Here is a 20,262-nt window from a genome sequence, read left to right as displayed (position 1 = left end):
AATACTGTTTTCCTGAATGCCACAGAACTTTATTGTGTGCTTTCAAGCCTTATTATTGGTATTGTGCGCCTTCAAGTATTTTCTGACTCATTTCAACTTTAAGGTGAACATCCCACAGGGTTTTCTGAGGCTATGAATATATGGTTCGTCCAAGGATACCCAGTGGGTTTCTATGGCCAAACCGGGGTTCAAACCCTGTTCTCCAGTGTTGCAATTCAGTGATCAAATACTTAATGGCAAATCTGGATCCTTACAGAGTATTTTTTAAAAATCCAGATTCAAGCCAAAGAAAAAGGCTTAACTTGGGTTAAGCCGCTTTAACCTAGGGCACCATCCACACAGCGGAATAAAATCCCAGATTATCTGCTTTGAAATGGAATATATGGCAGTGTGGACTCCGATATCCCAGTTCAAACCAGGTATTGTGGGATTTTCTGCCCTGATATTCTGGGGTATAGGGTTATGTGGAAGGGCCCTAAGTGTGTCGTTTGGATGTTCCAGGCTAATGCAAGAGCTACATTGCATTATCTGTCATTGCAGATGAGGCCATCCTCTTTAAGCGTATCGTTGCTAGTAATTACGTCTTCTTTTACAGTCTCCCTGTTTTGCCCGCTCAATCCAAATCCCACCATCCCCTTTTCCTTCTTCTATAGGTGGTAATTAGGGTCCTTGCTCTGGATTAACACCCTCAGTGGACACATTTACACTTAGGAGATGTGGAAAGCTCTAAAGTAGCCCAAGGTTTGAATGGCTGCGCAAGGGATACGGTAGATTGTACTCAAGAAGGAGTAGCATGGGATGGGATGGGGTGCGTATGTGACCTAATGCTTGTAGAGCCCCTACAAGGTTGGGAAGCTGTAGTTCAAAGTTGTGGTTTATCACCAGAAGACTCAAACAGAATGATTGTATGTTGTCACTTGTGTTAATCATGCACAGATTTATCAATTATCAATATTAATAACAGAAACATTACGGTCAGTGATTTCAGTAGTTCATTTTCTATTAATTTCACAATTTTCGGTTGGATCTCAAAATGTGTACTATATTTGAAATTCTGAATGCAATCGGCCCTCTGTATCCACAGGTTCTGTATCCACGGATTTGACCAAAATTTTAAAAAGCAAACCTTGATTTTGCCATGCGCCAAGTTCTACGCTGATTTGTAAATATAACTTGTTAGGCCTCCCACCAGTTCATAAATACTCAGGCTCCCTCTGGCACTCATTTGAATTGTTTGCTATTTTATAACAAGGGACATCATTTTACTGTGCTGTTGTATATAACGGAACTTGAGTGTCTGTGGATTTTGGTGTCCATGGTCCTGGAACCAAATCTCAGTTATCCAAGTTTGCTAAGTTTATTCTGATCACTTTTCTCCTCAGGACAATGAGATTATTGTCAGTATCATGCTGATCAGTTGCTAAGCCCTATGTATACCTGATAAATTATGGGCTTTGCATATTAAGGAACTTTAGTGCTATCAAAATCTTATGCAGTCAGGTAGAAATACTACAAGTGTTCTTTCAGATGGCACAATATTGTGTTATATTTCCCATAATAATTAATTCCACATTTTATTTTCTTTTGGACAGAATTTTCAAGCCTGGCTCCTTTTGGTTTGGTTCTCCAATCAGATTGAATTATCCAGTGCTAGTTGAGAATGATGGCAGTCATAGTCTACCCAGTGTACCAGAGATGCATTAGATTAGGATAGACCGGGATGTCAAACTCATTTTTATTTATTTAATTTATGTATTTATTTATTTACCATACTTGTATCCCACTTTTCTCAACCCTGAAGGGGACTCAAGGCAGCCTCACAAAAGCAACAATTCAGTGCCGCATGTATACATACATCAATGAATAAACAAAAACATTACAACCAACCAATTAAAATATAACACTAAAACAACAATTAAAATTACATAATCCAGGTCATATTCCAGGGTCAGTCTAGGTCATAATTAAGTTAATTTATAGTCTCTTATTGCACTGATCCCATTATTGACCAAAAGCCTGATCCCAGAGCCATGTATTTAGTTTTTTTTCTGAAGGCCAGGAGGGAGGGGGCCAACCTAATTTTACTGGGGCGGAAGTGCCATAGATGAGGGGCCACCACTGTCTCTCGTCCCCCCAGTCGTGGTTGCGAGGGGGGTGGGACCAAGAGCATGGCCTTCTCTGACGATCTGAGCCTCTGAGGTTGATCATAGAGGGAGATACATTATTGACAGCCACATCAGCCTTGTGGGTGCTTTCAAGGGGCTGTTGAATCCATGAATGGAGAATCTGTGGATGCAGAGAGACAATTATAGATTTTTACATAGTGGCCAGTGTTCTTTAGTTTTTACCCATTTTTGGTCCCTAGATGTTACTGAATGACAAAAAACGTTACTTTTGATGTTCCGCCATGTGGATTGGGGATAATGGAAATTGCAACCCAAGAGCACTTGTGCTTCTGAGGGGAAAGATTGATGACTTTTTAAAGGCCAGCCAGTCATATCCACAAGCCTTGTATTTAGATGCAAACCCCACTATCCTGACTAAACAGAACAAACTTCAGCCTTTCAGATATTATTGTGTCACAACCCCAACCAGCTCTAGTCATGATGTGTAATGATAAGGAATATACAAGCTGTAGTCCAGCATCTGGAGTGCACAGAAAATGACGTGGCGGGCCAGATTCGCCCTACAAGCTTTGAGTTTGACACATGTGCTTTATAGTTACCAAAATCTTATGTAATTATCTAAAGATGCTACAAATGTGGTTCCAGATTGCACAATATTGAGCTATGTTTCCCATAATAGGTAATCCTATAATTTCTTTCCTATGGTCAGTCTTTTTTAGCTTGGCGCTTTTGGAAGTCTTCTGCATCTCAAATCAGATTGAGGATGATGGGTGGATGCAGTCCATTCAATTCATCAGGACTGCACCAGGTTGGAAAGGCTGTCTCACAGCCTCCCAAAAACCTAGCACCATCATCATTTGTTTGCAGGTTGTTTTGTATAGACAGCTTTTTTTCCTGTTGTCATTCCTTGCCATCTTTCTGCAAGAGTATTAATAAAGGTTTTCTGTGGCCTTGCAATTCACCTTCACCGTCTGCATTGTTACTTCTGATAAAAACGTGGGAGGAATGAAAACAGAGAGAGAAAGGAACAAAACGGAGTGGCTAAAAACCCAAACAAAAGTCCATACGCTGCAGTCTTTTCTTGTAGGTGCCAATGCCACATAATATCTATGTTTTGAAACAACATTCACATTCATCCTCATGTACCGAGATGATTCACTACTTTTGTCCTCTGTCCTGATGTGCCTTGTGTTCATCCCTTTTCAGCGGCAAAGAAGAAAGAAGTGAAGAAGAAAGAGGAGCCGAAAAAAGAAGAGAAGAAGGAAGAAGAGAAGAAAGAAGAACCAAAAGGTGGGACGAGGAGCTAAATTTTTGACGTGGTGAAGCGGAAAGTACAGTAATTCTTCACTATTATAATGCCAATGATTACATGCTTGGGAGAAACTGAAATACCATATATACTCAAGTATAAGCTGAGTTTTCAGCCCCCTTTTTAGGCTGAGAAAGCCCCCCTCGGCTTATACTCGGGTGAAGGTCCTGGCAGGACCCTCACCTCTTCACACAGCAACCCAGCTCTCCTTTCTCTCCTCCTCCCTCGTCCCCTGCACGCCTTTCCCTCCTTCTCCTTCTCCTTCGCCCCGTATGTGCCTTTCTTTCCTCCTCCCTCATCCCTCCGCACCTTTCCCTCTACTTCCCTTGCCCCGTACGTGCCTTTCTTTCCTCCTCCCTCGTGCCCCACGTGCCTTTCCCTCCTTCTCCCTCGCCCCACACATGCCTTTCTTTCCTCATTCTTCACCACACGCGTGCCTTTCCCTCCAACTATATTGATTATTTGATTACTGGATTATTGTTGTTAACGTTTATATTTTACCCTATGTATTATTATTATTATTATTATTATTATTATTATTACAGTTATTATTTTGCTCTATTTATTATTATTGGAAGGATACATAAGCACATTTACATTGAAGAAGGTTGGAATAGTGGTTTAATCAGAGTTGGACAGTCTTATCTTAAATCACAGTTTCACCTAAATATTAAAAATCATGAACCTACTGATGCCTCAATTAATGTAATTTTATTGGTCTGTATTTTTATTTTTATTTTTGAAATTTGCCTGTATCTGCTGCATTTCCCACCCTCGGCTTTTACTCGGATCAATAAGTTTTCCCAGCTTTTTTTTTTATTTAAAAAAAAATACAATTAGGTGCCCCGGCTTATATTCGGGTCGGCTTATACTCGAGTATATACGGGTTCTTATTTCCACTGCGGCATGTGGCATTTAATGACTTCTTAGAAAATTGCTTTGTTTTGTGTTACTGTTCCCATTATGTCTCAAACTGGCTGCTGATTGTGTACAGGGAGCACACAACTCCTCTGTTGTGTCAGCTCCATTGGCTGCCGGTATGCTACCAAGCCCAATTTTAAGTGCTGGTCTTGGTCTATAAAGTTCTAAATGGTTCTGGTCCAACTTATCTGTCTGAACACATCTCCTGCTATGAGCCTACTAGAACTTTAAGATAGTCTGGGGAGGCTCTGTTTTCGGTCCCACCTTCTTCGCAGTTGGTGGGGATGAGAGTGAGAGTCTTCTCAGTGGTGGCTCCTAGGCTGTGGAACTCCCTCCCCAGCGACATCAAGCAGGCTCCATCCCTTCTGGCTTTCAGGGAAAAAAAGCTAAAGACTTGGCTTTGCACACAAGTGTTCAAAGAATATTTTATTTATTTATTTATTTACAGCATTTATATTCTGCCCTTCTCACCCCGCAGGGGACTCAGGGCAGATCACAATGCACATATACAACGCAAACATTCAATGCCATAGACACACAACATCTATAGACAGAGACACAGAGGCTATTTAACTTTCCAGCTTCATGAGGGTATGCTTTTTGAATTCCGGCCACCAGGGGAGCTGTCACTTCACCATCCACTGGTGACACCGATGGAGTACTTCCTCATTCTTTTGCACGCTGCTGGAGAGTTTTATGTCATTGAAAAGTAGTTAAATTAGCCTCCCCGCATAAGCTGTACCTAAATTTCCTACTTGCCAGCTGCAACTGTCTTTCGGGCTGCAAAGGTCAACAGCAAGCTAGAAAAATGGCCAGAAGCTCATTATGACCCAGGCTGGCTTCGAACTCATGACTTCTCAGTCAGTAGTGATTTTAATGCAGCTGACTCCCAACCAGCTGCACCACAACCCGGTCCAATAAGTTACTACGGGTTTCAACATGGTCTGAATTAAGGATTTGAGCAAGGGTATCCGATGAATTGAACTATGCACCTTATATGTTTTTTTAAAAAATCGTATACTGTTTTATGTATTTTATCGACAAACAGTTAATTGTTTTAACTGTGGGATATATTTTTACTGATTTTTGACAGAGCTGTAAGCTGCATTGAGTCATTTTGGTTGAGAAAGGCAGGGAAAAATGACGTAAATACAATAAATACATAAATAAATAGAAAAAAGAAAAGAAAATAGGAATAGGGCAGTCTTGGATTCGATATAAATGGAATAAGTGGATCAGAAAATAAAGCCAACTCATGAGAGACCCCGAGAGTGATAATTAATAAACAAAGGAACATCATTTTCCAAAATTTGTTTTCCTTAACAAATGGCTGAAGAAGTACTTGCCACGGATTCCTAGGAAATCTCATACGTGCCATATACGGGGCATATTTCCAATCAGTTGTGTGAATTAATGTGAATCTGTGCTGGATAAGAAGCAGATATTCAGCTTGATAGATCTCATCTGGACTTGAATTCTAAAACTGAAAATAGGAGCTTTTGTGCACATTATTGCCAGAAACCTGGGCAAAGACACACTATCTCTCCTCCCCCAATCTGCACAGGCTGGTAGGTTGCTCTAGAAAGCTGCCAACTCATAATGTGCACAATTCTGCTAGACTGATTTAATGAAATGAACTACAAGTATGTAAGATGATATCTTTAATTAGAAATGCTGGTGCAGTAAGAATGAATGCTTTGATGACTCTCATCTTTTTATATATTTTTGCAAGACACACCATGCTGCCGAGATGTAATTGAAAAGGATATTAACAGCCTAGCCAAATACAAAATCCAAACATAGACTTGTCATGTATTTTAAGCATCTGGTCCTACAGTTTTTTATTTGATTGCTCTGAAACCTTGATCTCTGCGTGCAATTGCAGGAAATTGTGATCATTCCATTCTTAGCTAAATGTATAGGTTTATTTCCATAGAAGGAGAGAGACAAACAATGCTACATTTTCTGTAAGCTGCCCTGAGTCCTGTTTGGAGAGAGGGTGGGATATAAATAAAGTTTATTATTATTATGGTATAGTGTACAGCTTCAAACCATACTTCAAACCATACTTAGCTATAGTTGACATTGTGCAGTGTTTTTTTCCCCCCTCTAAAACTATTTTGGAAAGCAGAGTCCTGCATTATCCTCACGTTTCTTCTCCAGGGATAGTGCACATATATGGTAGGATAAAAGCACTTTTGGGTATGCTGTTGTGTCTCTCCACAGTTGCATTGTGGTTGGATTGTCCCTTTTGATTCATTCAGACTGCCCACTATCTAGTACTACATCTGTCCTGCAAAAGTATTATTTATTTAATTACAGTATTTATATTCCGCCCTTCTCACCCCGCAGGGGACTCAGGGCAGATTACAATGCACATATACATGGCAAACATTCAATGCCAATTAGACATACAACATCTATAGACAGACACAGAGGCAATGTAATATTCCAGCTATTCCAGCTTCATGAGGGTATGCTCGATTCTGACTCGATTCCAGCCACAGGGGGAGCTGCCGCTTCACTGTCCATTTGTGACACCGAGTCCTTTGATGGAGTACTTCCTCATTCTTCTGCATGCTGCTGGAAGGTTTTATGGCATTGTAAATTAGCTAAATTAGCCTCCCCGCATAAAGCAGTACCTAAATTTTCTACTTGACAGATGCAACTGTCTTTTGGGCTGCAAAGGTTGACAGCAAGCTAGACTAATGGTCGGAGGCTCACTCCGTCCCGGACTGGCTTCGAACTCATGACCAGTAGTGATTTAATGCAGCTAGCTACCAGCTAGTTGTGCTACAGTTTAGACTAAGCATAGTCACAGTTAAGACTATGCTTAGTCTTAACTGTAGTTAGTTGAAACAAGCTGGTTTCCATCCATAAGTTATGTTTCAACCAACAACTGTTGTGATTAACTGTAGTTTATGATTTAAATTTTAACACTAAACCATGTTTTATCAAACTCTTGTAATCTTCTCCCTGTAGACATGGCAGGGGAAGAGAAGGCCAAGAAATTTGCACATTGTTAACTGTTACGTCTAATGTAATCTGTTTCTACACCTCACATTTATTTCTAATGAATACATTCTGGGATGGTCTCTGAGCCAACCACATCATCCTGTAGTGTGTTTTTATGCCAAGAGGTTTGGAGTTATTCTTCAAAAGTGATAATTTAGAAGATAATAGAAATGGGATTAACATGAAAACATTACAACTAAGGATATTCACCAAATGTACAAGCTCCAGGTAGGCTTTGCTATATTTGGAAACGTTGCTTGCAGTTGTGACAAAAGTAGGATGACGCCAGGGACAGTGTCAAGGATCTAACATTTTCCTTTTTTTTACCTCCTTTAGCAGATGCTCCAGCGCAGCCTGCAGAAGGGGGTAAGTCTACCATAACTTAGAAGTAAGTTATTATTATGACAAATAATGAACAGTTAGCTTGCATATTGCAAGGCTCAAAACATATGTATTCAGAGGGTTTATGTACTTGCTATATAGAGATGGACATCCTTATAGCCCAGGCATGGGCAAACTTCAGCCCTCCAGGTGTTTTGGACTTCAACTCCCACAATTCCTAAGAACCTACCGGCTCTTAGGAATTGTGGGAGTTGAAGTCCAAAATACCTGGAGGGCTGAAGTTTGCCCATGCCTCTTATAGCCTAAAGAACTGGCTGCTCCTACCATTAGTCAGAGCAAGGCCAATGTCTCAAGGAACATACTTTTTATGCCATGCAAGGTCTATGAATTATAATTTGTTATTGTATTTTTACTCCCATGAATGAGAAAGAAATTTTATGATCCTCATGAACTTGTTTGGCTTTGAATTAGTGGGATGTGGAAGGCACCATCTACTTCTTCACCTCAAAAAAGCGAAATGTTTTGAACCCTTTCATGAATGAGTACTTGCCTTTCCAATTTCCACACATTATGCTATTGCTACCTGAACTGTGGCAGACTATATATCCCCTTAGGACCCCTAAACAAAGTATCTCAGCATCTCCATATAATCTAGCACTAGTTTTGCTCATAACTTGCCAAAAATATATAGTGAACAACCTTCTTTCTTCATTTCCAGAGGAGCAGAAAGGCGAGCCCTCCACTCAGTCCGACGGACTCTTTATTCAGAAGCCAGAAAGTGTGCTAATTGAGAGCGGTGAGTGTTGAAGCTGTACAGCGACAGATCTTTTGGATAACTGGTGTTACTTTCTCTGCAGACCCAGGACTGGTTCTATTGGGTTGTTGTAGGTTTTTCGGGCTGTATAGCCATGTTCTAGAAGCTAGTTCTATTGTTAGGCAAGGGAAGTAATAGCCCCACTATATTCTGTACTAGCTGGGTCTCATTTGAAGTATTGTGTTCAGTTCTGGGTGGCTCATTTTAAGAAGGATGTTGACATATTTGTTCAAGTCTAGAGAAGAGCACAAAGGGTGATAAGAGATATGGAGAACATAGCAGATGAGGAAATGTTGAGGGAACTGGGTATGTTTATGTTCAGTTTTGCAAAGAGAAGAATGAGGGCCAATATGATCGCCCTCTTTCAATATCTCAAGGGATGTTTTGATTTGTTCTCTGCTGCCCCAGAGGCTAGGATGGTCTAAAGCAGTGGTTCTCAACTTGGGGGTCCCCAGATGTTTTGGCCTTCAATTCCCAGAAATTCTAACAGTTGGTAAACTGACTGGGATTTCTGGGAGTTGTAGGCCAAAACACCTAGGGACCCACAGGTTGAGAACCACTTGTCTAATGGTTTTAAGCAACAAGAGGATAGATTTTAATTGAGCATTAGAAGAACTTCTTGACAATACGAATAGCTTGGCATGAAAACCAATTACCTGGAGACGTGGTGGGGTCTCTTACTCTGGATATCTTCAGACAGTTACTTGCTGGGGATGACCTGGAAGGCAGATTTGGAATGACTGGAAACAACTTTTCAGGGTTCCAGAGAAGATAGAGACACCCAGCTGTATTTGGAGGTTCTCGGAATCAAATCTGGAACCCATTTCACCATTGGGGTACAGCCCTTTCCTATATGTGAGTGTTTTGAGGTGGAAAAGGAGCAATTCCCTTCTCAAAGTGTTTTTCTTATACCCTGCCCTCTGAAAGTTTAGAAGGGATGAGAAAGCATGGTATTTATTTATTTATCATATCAGAAGCAAACTGAGGGTACAGTTGTAATGTATTTAAAAACACAAACAAAATTTTAAAACTTGGCATTATTCTAAATGTCCTTTGACCAGTAGCTGGCCACTTGGAGTGCCTCTGATGTTGTTATAAGGAGGTCCTCCATTGTGCATGTGGCAGGGCTCAGGTTGCATTGTAGTAGGTGGTCTGTGGTTTGCTCTTCTCCACACTCGCATGTCGTGGCCTCCACTTTGTAGCCCCATTTCTTAAGGTTGGCTTTGCATCTCATGGTGCCAAAGCACAGCCTGTTCAGCGCCTTCCAAGTCACCCAGTCTTCTGTGTGCCTGGGGGAGTCTCTCATCTGGTATCAGCCATGGCTTGAGGTTCTGGGTTTGAGCCTGCCACTTTTACACTCTTGCTTGCTGAGGTGTTCCTGCAAGTATCTCTGTAGATGTATTGTCGAAGGCTTTCATGGCTGGAATCACTAGGTTGTTGAAGGTTTTTTTGGGCTATATAGCCATGTTCTAGAGGCATTCTCTCCTGACGTTTCACCTGCATCTATGGCAAGGATCCTCAGAGGTAGTGAGGTCTGACTTTCACTACCTCTGAGGATGCATGTCATAGATGAAGGTGAAACGTCAGAAGAGAATGCCTCTAGAACATGGCCATATAACCCGAAAAAACATACAACAACCCATCTCTGTAGATCTTTGAAAACTATTTCTTGAATTAAGGCATTGGTGTGTTGGCTGATAGCCAAACAGGTGATTGACTGGAGATATCACAGCCTTGGTCCTTTCATTATTGGCTGCTACTTCCTGATGGAAAACATACTGGAAAGCAGCACCATGATGTGTTCTCCCGTGTTTCTTCTACAGGGAAAGATGTATGCATTGCCATGCAAGTGGATGGGAAACAGCTCCCTTGCAAACCCACAATCAAATGGTTCAAGGGGAAATGGCTGGAGCTGGGGATCAAGAGTGGGCTGCGGTTCCAGTTCAAGGACAGTTTCGACAAGGAGAAAAATGTGAGTCCTATGTGAAAGAGAAAAGCAAGGAGCTGCTGCTGGTGCTCTGATGCACCATCTCATTTTGGTAGATCAGGGAGGATGATTTTGACCAGTCCTGCTTATTTTAATAGCATTCAGGAATGCATGCCAGAAATAATGTTCATTATATGTACTAAACATGGTGTGGCATAAGTGAATTGCTGCTGCTGATTCTCCTTCATGTTTATTTTTTTTTGCTTCTGTTCAAAGATCTACTCCTATGAACTAAGAATCGGCAAAGTGGTCGTTGGAGACAGAGGTGACTATCGCTGTGAGATTACCGCCAAGGACAAATTTGACAGCTGCACCTTTAACATTGATGTGGAAGGTATGGCCCCAGACTCTTGGCTCAGGAGCCTCAATATCTGGATCTCTTGTACCATCCATTGGGACTATGATGTACATACAGAGAGATTTAATTCTTTCCCCATCTACATCAGCATCAATGATCATAGCCTTCTGAGGCTACTTTCAATTCAAGAATGATTTTTCCTCGATTGGGAGCTAGGCTCTTACAAGTGACACAAATTGTCTATATGGTTTAGCCTTCAGTGAAACAATGTTTATTCACAGAAACAATTTTCCGATTATCTCCTATTTGTTGATGTCTGCCATGCTAAGGGTGTGTCTGCTATAGAGCTGACACCGTCTAATACCACTTTAACTTCACTGGCTCCATGCTATGGAATCCTGGGAGTTGGAGTTTTCCAAGGTCTTTAGCTTTCTCTTCCTGAGTGTTGATGCCCCACCTGGCTACGTATCCCATTTTTATATGAAAATTGTCACCAAAGACTCCCAAATGCAATATGTATATATATTTATGTGTGTTTGTATGGACATGCAGTACAAAAAAATCTTGTACTTTTACCCAAACAAGGACAAAACTGTTGAATTTTTAAAATTAAGTTCATGCATGGGAGAATATGATGAGAGAAAAATTAAATCTGTTGTTAAAGGATCTCCATTTTTGTTTCTGAGTTTGTTTGGGGAATGAGCAGAAATGTGTCCTTTCATGGCAAAAGCAGGCAAGGTGGAAGACTTCCAATTCATGCCTGTATTTTCTTATCTTCCAGCAACAAGAACAGATGACAGTGGCAATGTGTTGCAGGCTTTCAAACGGACGTAAGTGCTCTTGGCTAGAAATTCAGCTTTTGATGTAGGGTTCCTCTTCCCCAAGCAAGTGCCCTCCATGTGTGTTGGACTGAAACTCCCATAATCCCTCTGCTAGCAATATCGTGTGACCCAAGGGTTGCAAACATATGCAGAAAGCACCAGAATAAAAGTCTAATTTAGAATAAAAGTCTAATTTAGACCAGAATAAAATTCTAATTTAGACATAGGGAAGCCAATTGATAGTCACAAGTTGTTCGCATTTCCTTTCATCTCTGTAATGTCCCCTGATGGTAGGATGAGCCTTTGTACCATTGGTGCTGCAATGTGTTGACATTGGTTTTTTCTGTTCTTCTTTCAGAGGGGAAGGCAAGGATGATGTTGCTGGAGAGCTGGACTTTAGTGGGCTGCTAAAGAAGAGGTAGGAGACAACGTGAGAATGGAATACATTAAGACGGATGGGAAAAACTTGAAAAAGTCACTTTTGGGGGCTGTGATTCCCAATCTGTGGGAGCTGTAGTCTAGCAAAATAATGTTTCCAAGCTTCCTGCCTGTATTGGCCTTTTAAATGGGGAACATGGGGACTGAGAAATGGGTATAATTCTGAAGGCGAATGTTTGAATGGTTGTTCCTCCTCCACCTCCTTTTTCAGAGAAGTCCAGCAGGTGGAAGAGGAGAAGAAGAAGAAAAAGAAGGACGATGATGATGATATGGGCATCCCACCGGAGATCTGGGAACTGCTGAAAGGCGTGACCAAGAAAAGCGAGTACGAGCGCATTGCCTTTGAGTATGGCGTCACTGACCTGCGTGGCATGCTCAAAAGGCTCAAGAAGGCCAAGGTGGAGGTCAAGAAGAGTGAAGGTCAGCCAAAATGCCTGGCATCTCTGCAGTAGGGTCTGGAAGGTCTTCTGAAGTCATTGACCTGTTTGGTATGGGATGTGGGCATCATGTGTAGATCTGGTCTTCCTACTGAATCTTCCGAAGGAGGGATAAGATTAAGGACAGCTGACTACTTCCACATGGCATATCTGTTGTGTTATAGCTCCAGACAACTTTACAGCAAATGGAACATGATTTACAAATATAATTTCTATTACAACGGGAGAGATTTGTTGCTGTGCAACAGCTCTTTACTGACATTGTGTAGGTAGATGTGTGATACGGTATTGCATTCTGGCCTAATAAATTAACAAATTTGTTTCTTTCATTAAAGCCCAGCTTCTCCTCAATTTCTCCTTGGGCTTGGAGATACTACATATAAGTGGAGTTGCAAAGATTCTTGATAAACCTACCTTTTATGGTGATCCACCCATGAGGGATATATTTTGGTGAATGTCTCATGGCAATAATAATAATAATAATAATAATCATCATCATCATCATCTTTATTTATATACTACCACCATCTCCCAAAAGGGACTCGGGGTAGCTTGCAAGGCATTCCAAGGTGCATCATAACATAAACAATACATGAGTATGAAACAATAACACATTAAAATTATAAACAATAACCACTATCAACATATATAAAAGTAAGATAACACCATTTTAAAAACGCAGACCATCTGTAGTTAAAACTAGCTGCCATCAATTCACAACTAAAGTGCCAGAGTGTCAAACTCATCTGGGCCCATTTCAGCCTACTTGAGGGCAAAAGCCTGCTTAAAAATCCATGTTTTTAGGCTTAATCGAAAGGATTCAAGGGTGGGGACTAGCCTAATCTCTTTTGGGAGGATAATCCAGAGCTGGGGAGCCATCACAGAAAGGCCCTCTCTTTCATCTCTACCAACCACGCTTGAGACGGTGGTGGGACTGAGAGAAGGGCCTCCCCTGCCAATCTCAAAGTCGGTGCTGGTTCAAAGAAAGAGATGTCTTAAAGATAGGTTGGACCCATATTGTCAAACATGCCTAAGTCTTTGAGTCATTCTGGGATATCATGGGAGGAATGGAGGGACAGGCTACAATTTTATAGTAGTGGCCAGCCTTTTCCTCAGTACCCCATAATGCCCTACCACACCACAACCTACTTCTGGGAATTACCAGGGACAAAGAGGGTAGTTTCCAGGAAGTAAACTCTCCAAGGCTTGAAAGCTCCTGGCATTTGCCCAAGGATGCTTCCTATCTCCCTGCTACAGAGTGTACATAATCCTGTTTTATTAATTTGTTGTGATATTAATACCTCTGTGAAATCTTAATCACTTCTTTAGATTTGATGGGCTTCTCTTATGACACAATGCAGATTATCTATGTGTGTGATGTGTATTGAACCCAAACAATTTTACAGTTTGGAGATAGCCTTCACTTGGACCCACCACATGTAAACAGTCTAATAGAAGTATGTGAAGGCCTCCTTCAGACCATCTGCACCCTGTGAGCCATCTGTGTGCAACCCACATTAAGATTGCCCATCAGACTACCTGGCAGATACAAGTAATTATATAATTAGAAAGAAATGAGAAATAAATCCTTCAGAACAATTCACCTTTTCTTCTCAGGCATCATTCTATCCCAACCTGTTCAATGTTGGGTGCCCGCAATTGTTTGTGAGAGGATGGAAACTTCTGTTTCGATAGAAATTGATGTTATGTGGGAGTTTAGCATAGAAAGGAACTGTGAATGGAACAGGAAGTAGGAAGTAGGCTGGTACAGAGGACAAAGAAGTTATTTATGTTCTTACTCCTCATCTCCTCTTCTAGCCTTCGTTAGAAAACTGGACCCTGCCTACCAGATTGACAAGGGACAGAAAATCAAGATGTGGGTGGAGCTGAGTGACCCAGACCTGAAAATCAAATGGATGAAAAATGGACAAATGCTCAAGCCCAGTGGCAAGTGAGTATATGTGGGTCTTGTGTTCTTTTAGTGGCTAGAAAAAGCAGAAACAGATAGGGAGTTATAGTATGTGTGCGAGGAAACCCTGGAATAATCTCTCTCTGACTTGGATGCCATGTGGTTTTCCATCCTTTTGGATAGATATATCTTTGAGAACGTGGGCAAGAAACGCATCCTGACCATCACTAAGACAACACTGGCTGACGACGCAGCCTATGAATGTGTCTGTGGGGAAGAGAGGTGCTTCACAGAGCTCTTTGTCAAAGGTGAGTATGGGTAAAGGATTTCTCCAGCAATGAGGGCCTCATTGCTGGAGAAAATGTGACCTCCGCAAGGTCCAATGATGGGGTCAGAGCAGAACAGTTAGCAATTAAATTGCAATTCCCAGAATTCCTCATTGGCTCGGGGATCCTGGGAGTTGTCTTTCAAAGAGAGGGAAGGCTTGGCACTTGTACAATGCAGAAGGTCCTTACTGTGCTGTCTGTCTATTTCTAGAACCTCCTGTCTTGGTCGTGTCTGGCCTAGATGATCAACAGGTGGTTGTGGGAGACAAGGTGGAGCTGGAAGTAGAAGTGTCTGAAGAAGGTGCCCAAGTGATCTGGTATGCTCTCAGTCCATCCTTCTCCATCTTTTTTGTTCATATCTTTCTAGCCAACTATCCAGTCTGTCTCTTGTCTGCCTTCTCTCTTGAAGCGTCCACTACATGTGCTACTTGCCTAAGGTCCCAGGTTCAATTTCTGACATCTTCTGTTAAAATTAGGGATTTGAAGAGGATTTTTGGTTCACATTTTAACCTTAGTTTATCTAATTTTACACATCTGAATCAATATATGAATTTTGGAAGAAAGATTTGTCCAAGAAACAACCAGTCAGCACTCATCCCATCCCTTTTAGTTTGAAAAACATGAGATCTCAGTTTGTCCAAAAAGGCAAAGTCACTGCTTAAGATATATGCCTTTCTACAAAGATACAAAAATTACTGGGAATCATTGTTGTGAGGCTCAAAAAATAACCCTCACTTGGGGTGATTCCACCATAAATATAGCAGAGTGCTAGAAGCAAACTTTGCAACCAGAAGAAACTTATGTGCAGTGAGTCAGGATTAGCTTCAATTCAACAGGATGACACAGGATTGCAGAGTCACAACTTTAGGTTCAAAATATTTATTGAAGTAAAAGGAAATCCATTCTAGTTAGAAAAGGGTCTTGGAGCTAACTAGCTTACTAAGCTCATCTTCTAAGGAAGGTAGAAAGATAAAATATCAAAAGTATCAATGCAGCTACATTTTGCCTGGAGAAAGGCAAAATGCGTCCTTACTGGAAGGGAGACAAAGGCAGAGAGAGAGAGAGAGCGCCAAAATGGAGAATGAGCACATGGCCAAACCCAGGGCAATAAAAATACCTTTAAAGAGTAAGTTGCCTCATACCTCACAGAGATTCCATTGCTACATCTTCAAAGGGGGAGGAGATAGTAGCAAGGAAGGAGAGTAAAGACAAAGCCTCTTCTGGGATAAGCATGCATAGGAATGTTGGCAGAGGAATCCCTTACTCTAATCCTATTCTAGTCTAACTACTCATTGAGGACTGGAGATTTGATGACACAAGAGACTTGTGCAGTCCAGGGATAAGACCCTACAAAAATACTTATTTAATATGCTTATATCTTGCTAAATCTTTAGAAGGCTTAGAACAGCCTACATGGCTCGTGATCCATCAGTGATTAAATCTGTACCCACCCAGCTAAAACCCTAGAAAGCCATGGCTCATTCATCAAAATCCTTTTCCCAGAAGGTTTGCATCTGTTTGTCTTCCTGGCTTTGTCCATTTTGATTCCCTTTCCTTCTTTCCACTGCTAGGATGAAGGACGGTGTAGAACTGACTCGTGAAGAGACTTTCAAATACCGTTTCAAGAAAGATGGCAAAAAGCACATTCTTATCATCAATGAGGCCACCAAGGAGGATGCTGGGCGCTACATGATCAAGACCAACGGTGGCCAATCAGAGGCGGACCTGGTTGTTGAAGGTATGTAGTGTCCATGCAGCTACATTTTGCCTGGAGAAAGGCAAAATGCATTGGGATGGGGCTTTGAAATAAATCAGAGGGTTTTTTCCAAGTGGAGTACAATAGAGCCAGACCTTTCCTTCTCCCTCTTACTTCCCAGACAAACAGCTTGAGGTCCTTCAAGATATTGCTGATCTCACTGTCAAAGCAGCCGAGCAGGCTGTCTTCAAGTGTGAGGTATCAGATGAGAAGGTGACTGGCAAATGGTACAAGAATGGAGTTGAGGTGCGGCCCAGCAAGCGCATCACTATTTCTCATAAGGGCAGGTGAGCATAAAAGCAAGAGACTGCTATGTGGAAGTTGATAGTAAGATGGGGTTATAGGGAGAGATTGAACATAGGGCGGTGGGATGAACTGTTGTTTGGTTCTATTTCTATCTGTTGTTTTAAGTGTGTAAGTACAATATGACGCCCAAATACTCAGAACCAGAATCTGTGGTTTTATTTGTCCATGTCTGACAAAATATGTCCTCTTGAGGATTTTCTCAGTCCTCCGTCTGACTCTATGTTTTATTATTTATTTATTTATTTATTTCGGTTGCTTCTACCCCGCCCTTCTCACCCCGAAGGGGACTCAGGGCGGCTTACAAAAGCAAGGCACAATTTGATGCCCGCATCATATAACAACAATAAAACAAAATAACATCCATTAACCGAAAACAACAATTCTAGCAATACATCAATTAACAGAAACAACAATTCTTGCAAGGCGAAAACAACCATAAAACCAGTAAAAGCAATAAAACCAATACAAACCATTTCTCCTCATTGACGGTCAGCGTTTTGCAATCTCATAGTTCAAATTCCAATTCCACAATTGTCAGTCCTGTCAGTCCTATCCATCTGGTTGTCCATATCGAGTTGTCAGATTGCCCGAAGGCCTGGTCCCACAACCACGTCTTTACCTTCCTCCTGAAGGAGAGGAGGGATGTTGATGCCCTAATTTCCCCCAGGAGTGAGTTCCACAGGTGAGGAGCCACCACTGAGAAGGCTCTGCTCCTCGTTCCCACCAACCTCACTTGTGATAGCGGTGGGGTCAAGAGCAGGGCCTCCCCAGATGATCTCAAATTCCGGGGTGGGACGTAGAGGGAGATATGGGCCAGAGGTCCATCATTTCAGTAGGATTCACTATCACCGTCAGTCTGGAAATGCATTCCTAGCACCCACCCTGGACATTCCACAGATATATAAACCCCATTTTCCTAGTTTCCAACAGACCTCCCAACCTCTGAGGATGCCTGCCATAGATTCGAGTGAAATGTCAGGAGAGACTGCTTCTGGAACATGACCATAAAGGGTAGTTGTAGGTTTTTCGGGCTGTATGGCCATGTTCTAGAAGCATTCTCTCCTGATGTTTCATCTACATCTATGGCAGGCATCCTCAGAGGTTGTGAGGATGCCTGCCATAGATGCACCTCACAAATCTCTGAGGATGCCTGCTATAGATGCAGGCGAAACGTCAGTTGAGAATGCTTCTAGAACATGACCATACAGCCCAAAAAACTTAGGGCAACCCAGTAAAAATAAATAGTTGGCCCTCTGTTTTCAGAGATTCTCTGACCATGGATTCAGTGTTCCTTCGAAGGCAAACATGAGGCTATGTGGTCCTTGAAGAAAATAAGTTTGACATCCTGGAGAACTCCACAGAAGTGTTTAGAAAATGAAATTACAGTTAATATTTATGTTTTCATTTTGGTAATGATGATGCAGGAATGTCAGATCATGTCATCCATGGAGGTTGTTTGCATAATCCTATCAACTGTTTATTTTGCTTTAAACTCCATTTTAATTTTGCAGATACCACAAGCTGGTCATTGATGATGTGAGACCAGAGGATGAGGGAGACTACACCTTTGTCCCTGATGGATATGCTCTCTCGCTGTCTGCCAAACTCAACTTCCTGGGTAAGTGGAACAAAAGCCCTTGAGGCATTGCATTCAGTGAAATATCCTTTTGCTGTTATATCCAAAGCACATGCTCAGCAGAAAAGGTGAAAAAATGGACACAATGCTGCTCTTAGTCAAGACACAGCTGGAAAAACTGTCAAAAGGAAATGTTATTACCTGGTCGCACTGGCTGGATCTACACAGGCATATAATCTGGTTTCAGAATGCAGATTAACTTCAATACAGTAAATCTGCATTCTGAAACTGGATTATATGGCAGTGTAGATCCAGATACACAGTGACCCTTGTGTGTATATATGCCAGTAGGCTGTTAGGAATTGTGGGAGTTGAAGTCCGAAACACCTGGAGGGTGAAAGTTTACCCACGCCTGGTGTAGATGCATGCTTTGTCACTGGCACGACTCCTTTGAGCTTGGAGCAGCTGCTGCAGAGTATCAGTAAAATGGAAGCAGATTTGTTGTCTGTATGGAAGAGGATCTACTAATTCTCTCTGCAGTGATGATCAAGAGTGTTCAGTGGATATAAAAACCAACTATACTTGTATACCCTATAACCCATAGGTATAGAAATATGTAGAATGGCTTTGTATGCCTTCAAGTTGCTTGTTGACTTAGGGTGATGCCATGTGTTTAAGGTTTTCTGGGACAAGGAACAGTCAGAGGTGGTTTCCTTTCTTGCCTGTTATTTGCTGAGAGTCTCCCATCCAAGTACTAGCCAGGGCTCACCCTGCATAGCTGCCAAGATCAGATGGGATCTGGGGCATTTAGGGTATTTATGTGAATATTTTATCTAGCTAATGGAGCCCCCGGCGGCGCAGTGGGTTCAACCCCTGTGCCAGCAGGACTGAAGACCGACAGGTCGCAGGTTCGAATCCGGGGAGAGGCGGATGAGCTCCCTCTATCAGCTCCAGCTCTTCATGCGGGGACATGAGAGAAGCCTCCCACATCAAATCATCCAGGCGCCCCCTGGGCAACGTCCTTGCAAATGGTCAATTCTATCACACCAGAAGCGACTTGCTCCTGACACGACAAAAAAAAATCTAGCTAATTAACTGTATGGGGGCTACGGTGGTGCAGTGGGTTAAACTGATGATCTTGCTGACCGGAATGTTGGCGGTTCAAATCCACAGGACGAGGTGAGCTCCCTCTGTTAACCCCAGCTCCTGACAACCTAGCAGTTTGAAAACATGCAAATATGAGTAGATCAATAGGTACAGCTTCAGCAGTCATGCCAGCCATATGATTTAGGAGGTCTCTATGTACAACACCGGCTCTTTGCCTTAGAAATGGAGATGAGCGTCAGCCCCAGAGTCGGATGCAACTATACTTAATGTCAAGGGGAAACCTTTACCTTTAATTAATTGTACTGCTATGCTACCAACTGGCAATGCCCTTTTAAAGAAAGAGGATTCTAGGGTAAATTGTAAGAGCCAGTATTGGATTACAACTCTAGAGACCATGGTTTGAATCCCTGTTTGGCCATGGAAATCCACTGGGTGATCTTGGGCAAGTTGCATGTTCTCAGCCTTAGAGGAGGGCAAAGACATTCCAAATGTGTCCAGGGAAAACTTGTGATAGGATCACTACAAACCTTGAAAGCACACAAGAACAGAAAGAAGAAATTGTAAAACATTAATGTCAGAAAGTATGTTGCGTGGTATACCTAATGGCATTGTTTCTGATGGATCTGCTTTGGATTGTAAAGACATTTCTGTTCCCATTTCTCACTAGTGTTAGCAAAAGTCACTGCAGTGTAATCATATAGCAGCACTGATGGAGGAAATCAGATATAACGACTTGGAGCAATACTCCGAGATGTTCACTTCTATTTCTTATTT

The 20,262-nt window shown here is 41.9% G+C and overlaps 1 protein-coding gene across 1 annotated transcript in view; it reads left to right on the top strand.

The window, feature by feature from the left end:
- The window catches only part of MYBPC2 (myosin binding protein C2), a 78,531-nt gene that overhangs the window by 35,228 nt on the left and 23,041 nt on the right, over positions 1-20,262 (top strand). The window contains exons 2-15 of the mRNA XM_060780707.2: positions 3,333-3,416; positions 7,708-7,737; positions 8,432-8,509; positions 10,351-10,499; positions 10,731-10,848; positions 11,594-11,642; positions 11,992-12,051; positions 12,283-12,491; positions 14,327-14,459; positions 14,601-14,725; positions 14,955-15,060; positions 16,315-16,481; positions 16,621-16,786; positions 18,317-18,423. Coding sequence (XP_060636690.2) covers positions 3,333-3,416; positions 7,708-7,737; positions 8,432-8,509; positions 10,351-10,499; positions 10,731-10,848; positions 11,594-11,642; positions 11,992-12,051; positions 12,283-12,491; positions 14,327-14,459; positions 14,601-14,725; positions 14,955-15,060; positions 16,315-16,481; positions 16,621-16,786; positions 18,317-18,423 — 1,581 coding nt within the window. The remainder of the gene's footprint in view (positions 1-3,332; positions 3,417-7,707; positions 7,738-8,431; positions 8,510-10,350; positions 10,500-10,730; positions 10,849-11,593; positions 11,643-11,991; positions 12,052-12,282; positions 12,492-14,326; positions 14,460-14,600; positions 14,726-14,954; positions 15,061-16,314; positions 16,482-16,620; positions 16,787-18,316; positions 18,424-20,262) is intronic.

The sequence above is a fragment of the Anolis sagrei genome, chromosome 6 (assembly GCF_037176765.1).
Source record: "Anolis sagrei isolate rAnoSag1 chromosome 6, rAnoSag1.mat, whole genome shotgun sequence".
Lineage (NCBI taxonomy): Eukaryota > Metazoa > Chordata > Lepidosauria > Squamata > Dactyloidae > Anolis > Anolis sagrei.
Note: the sequence above shows the minus strand (reverse complement) of the source record. Positions and strands in the feature narration are given on the sequence as shown.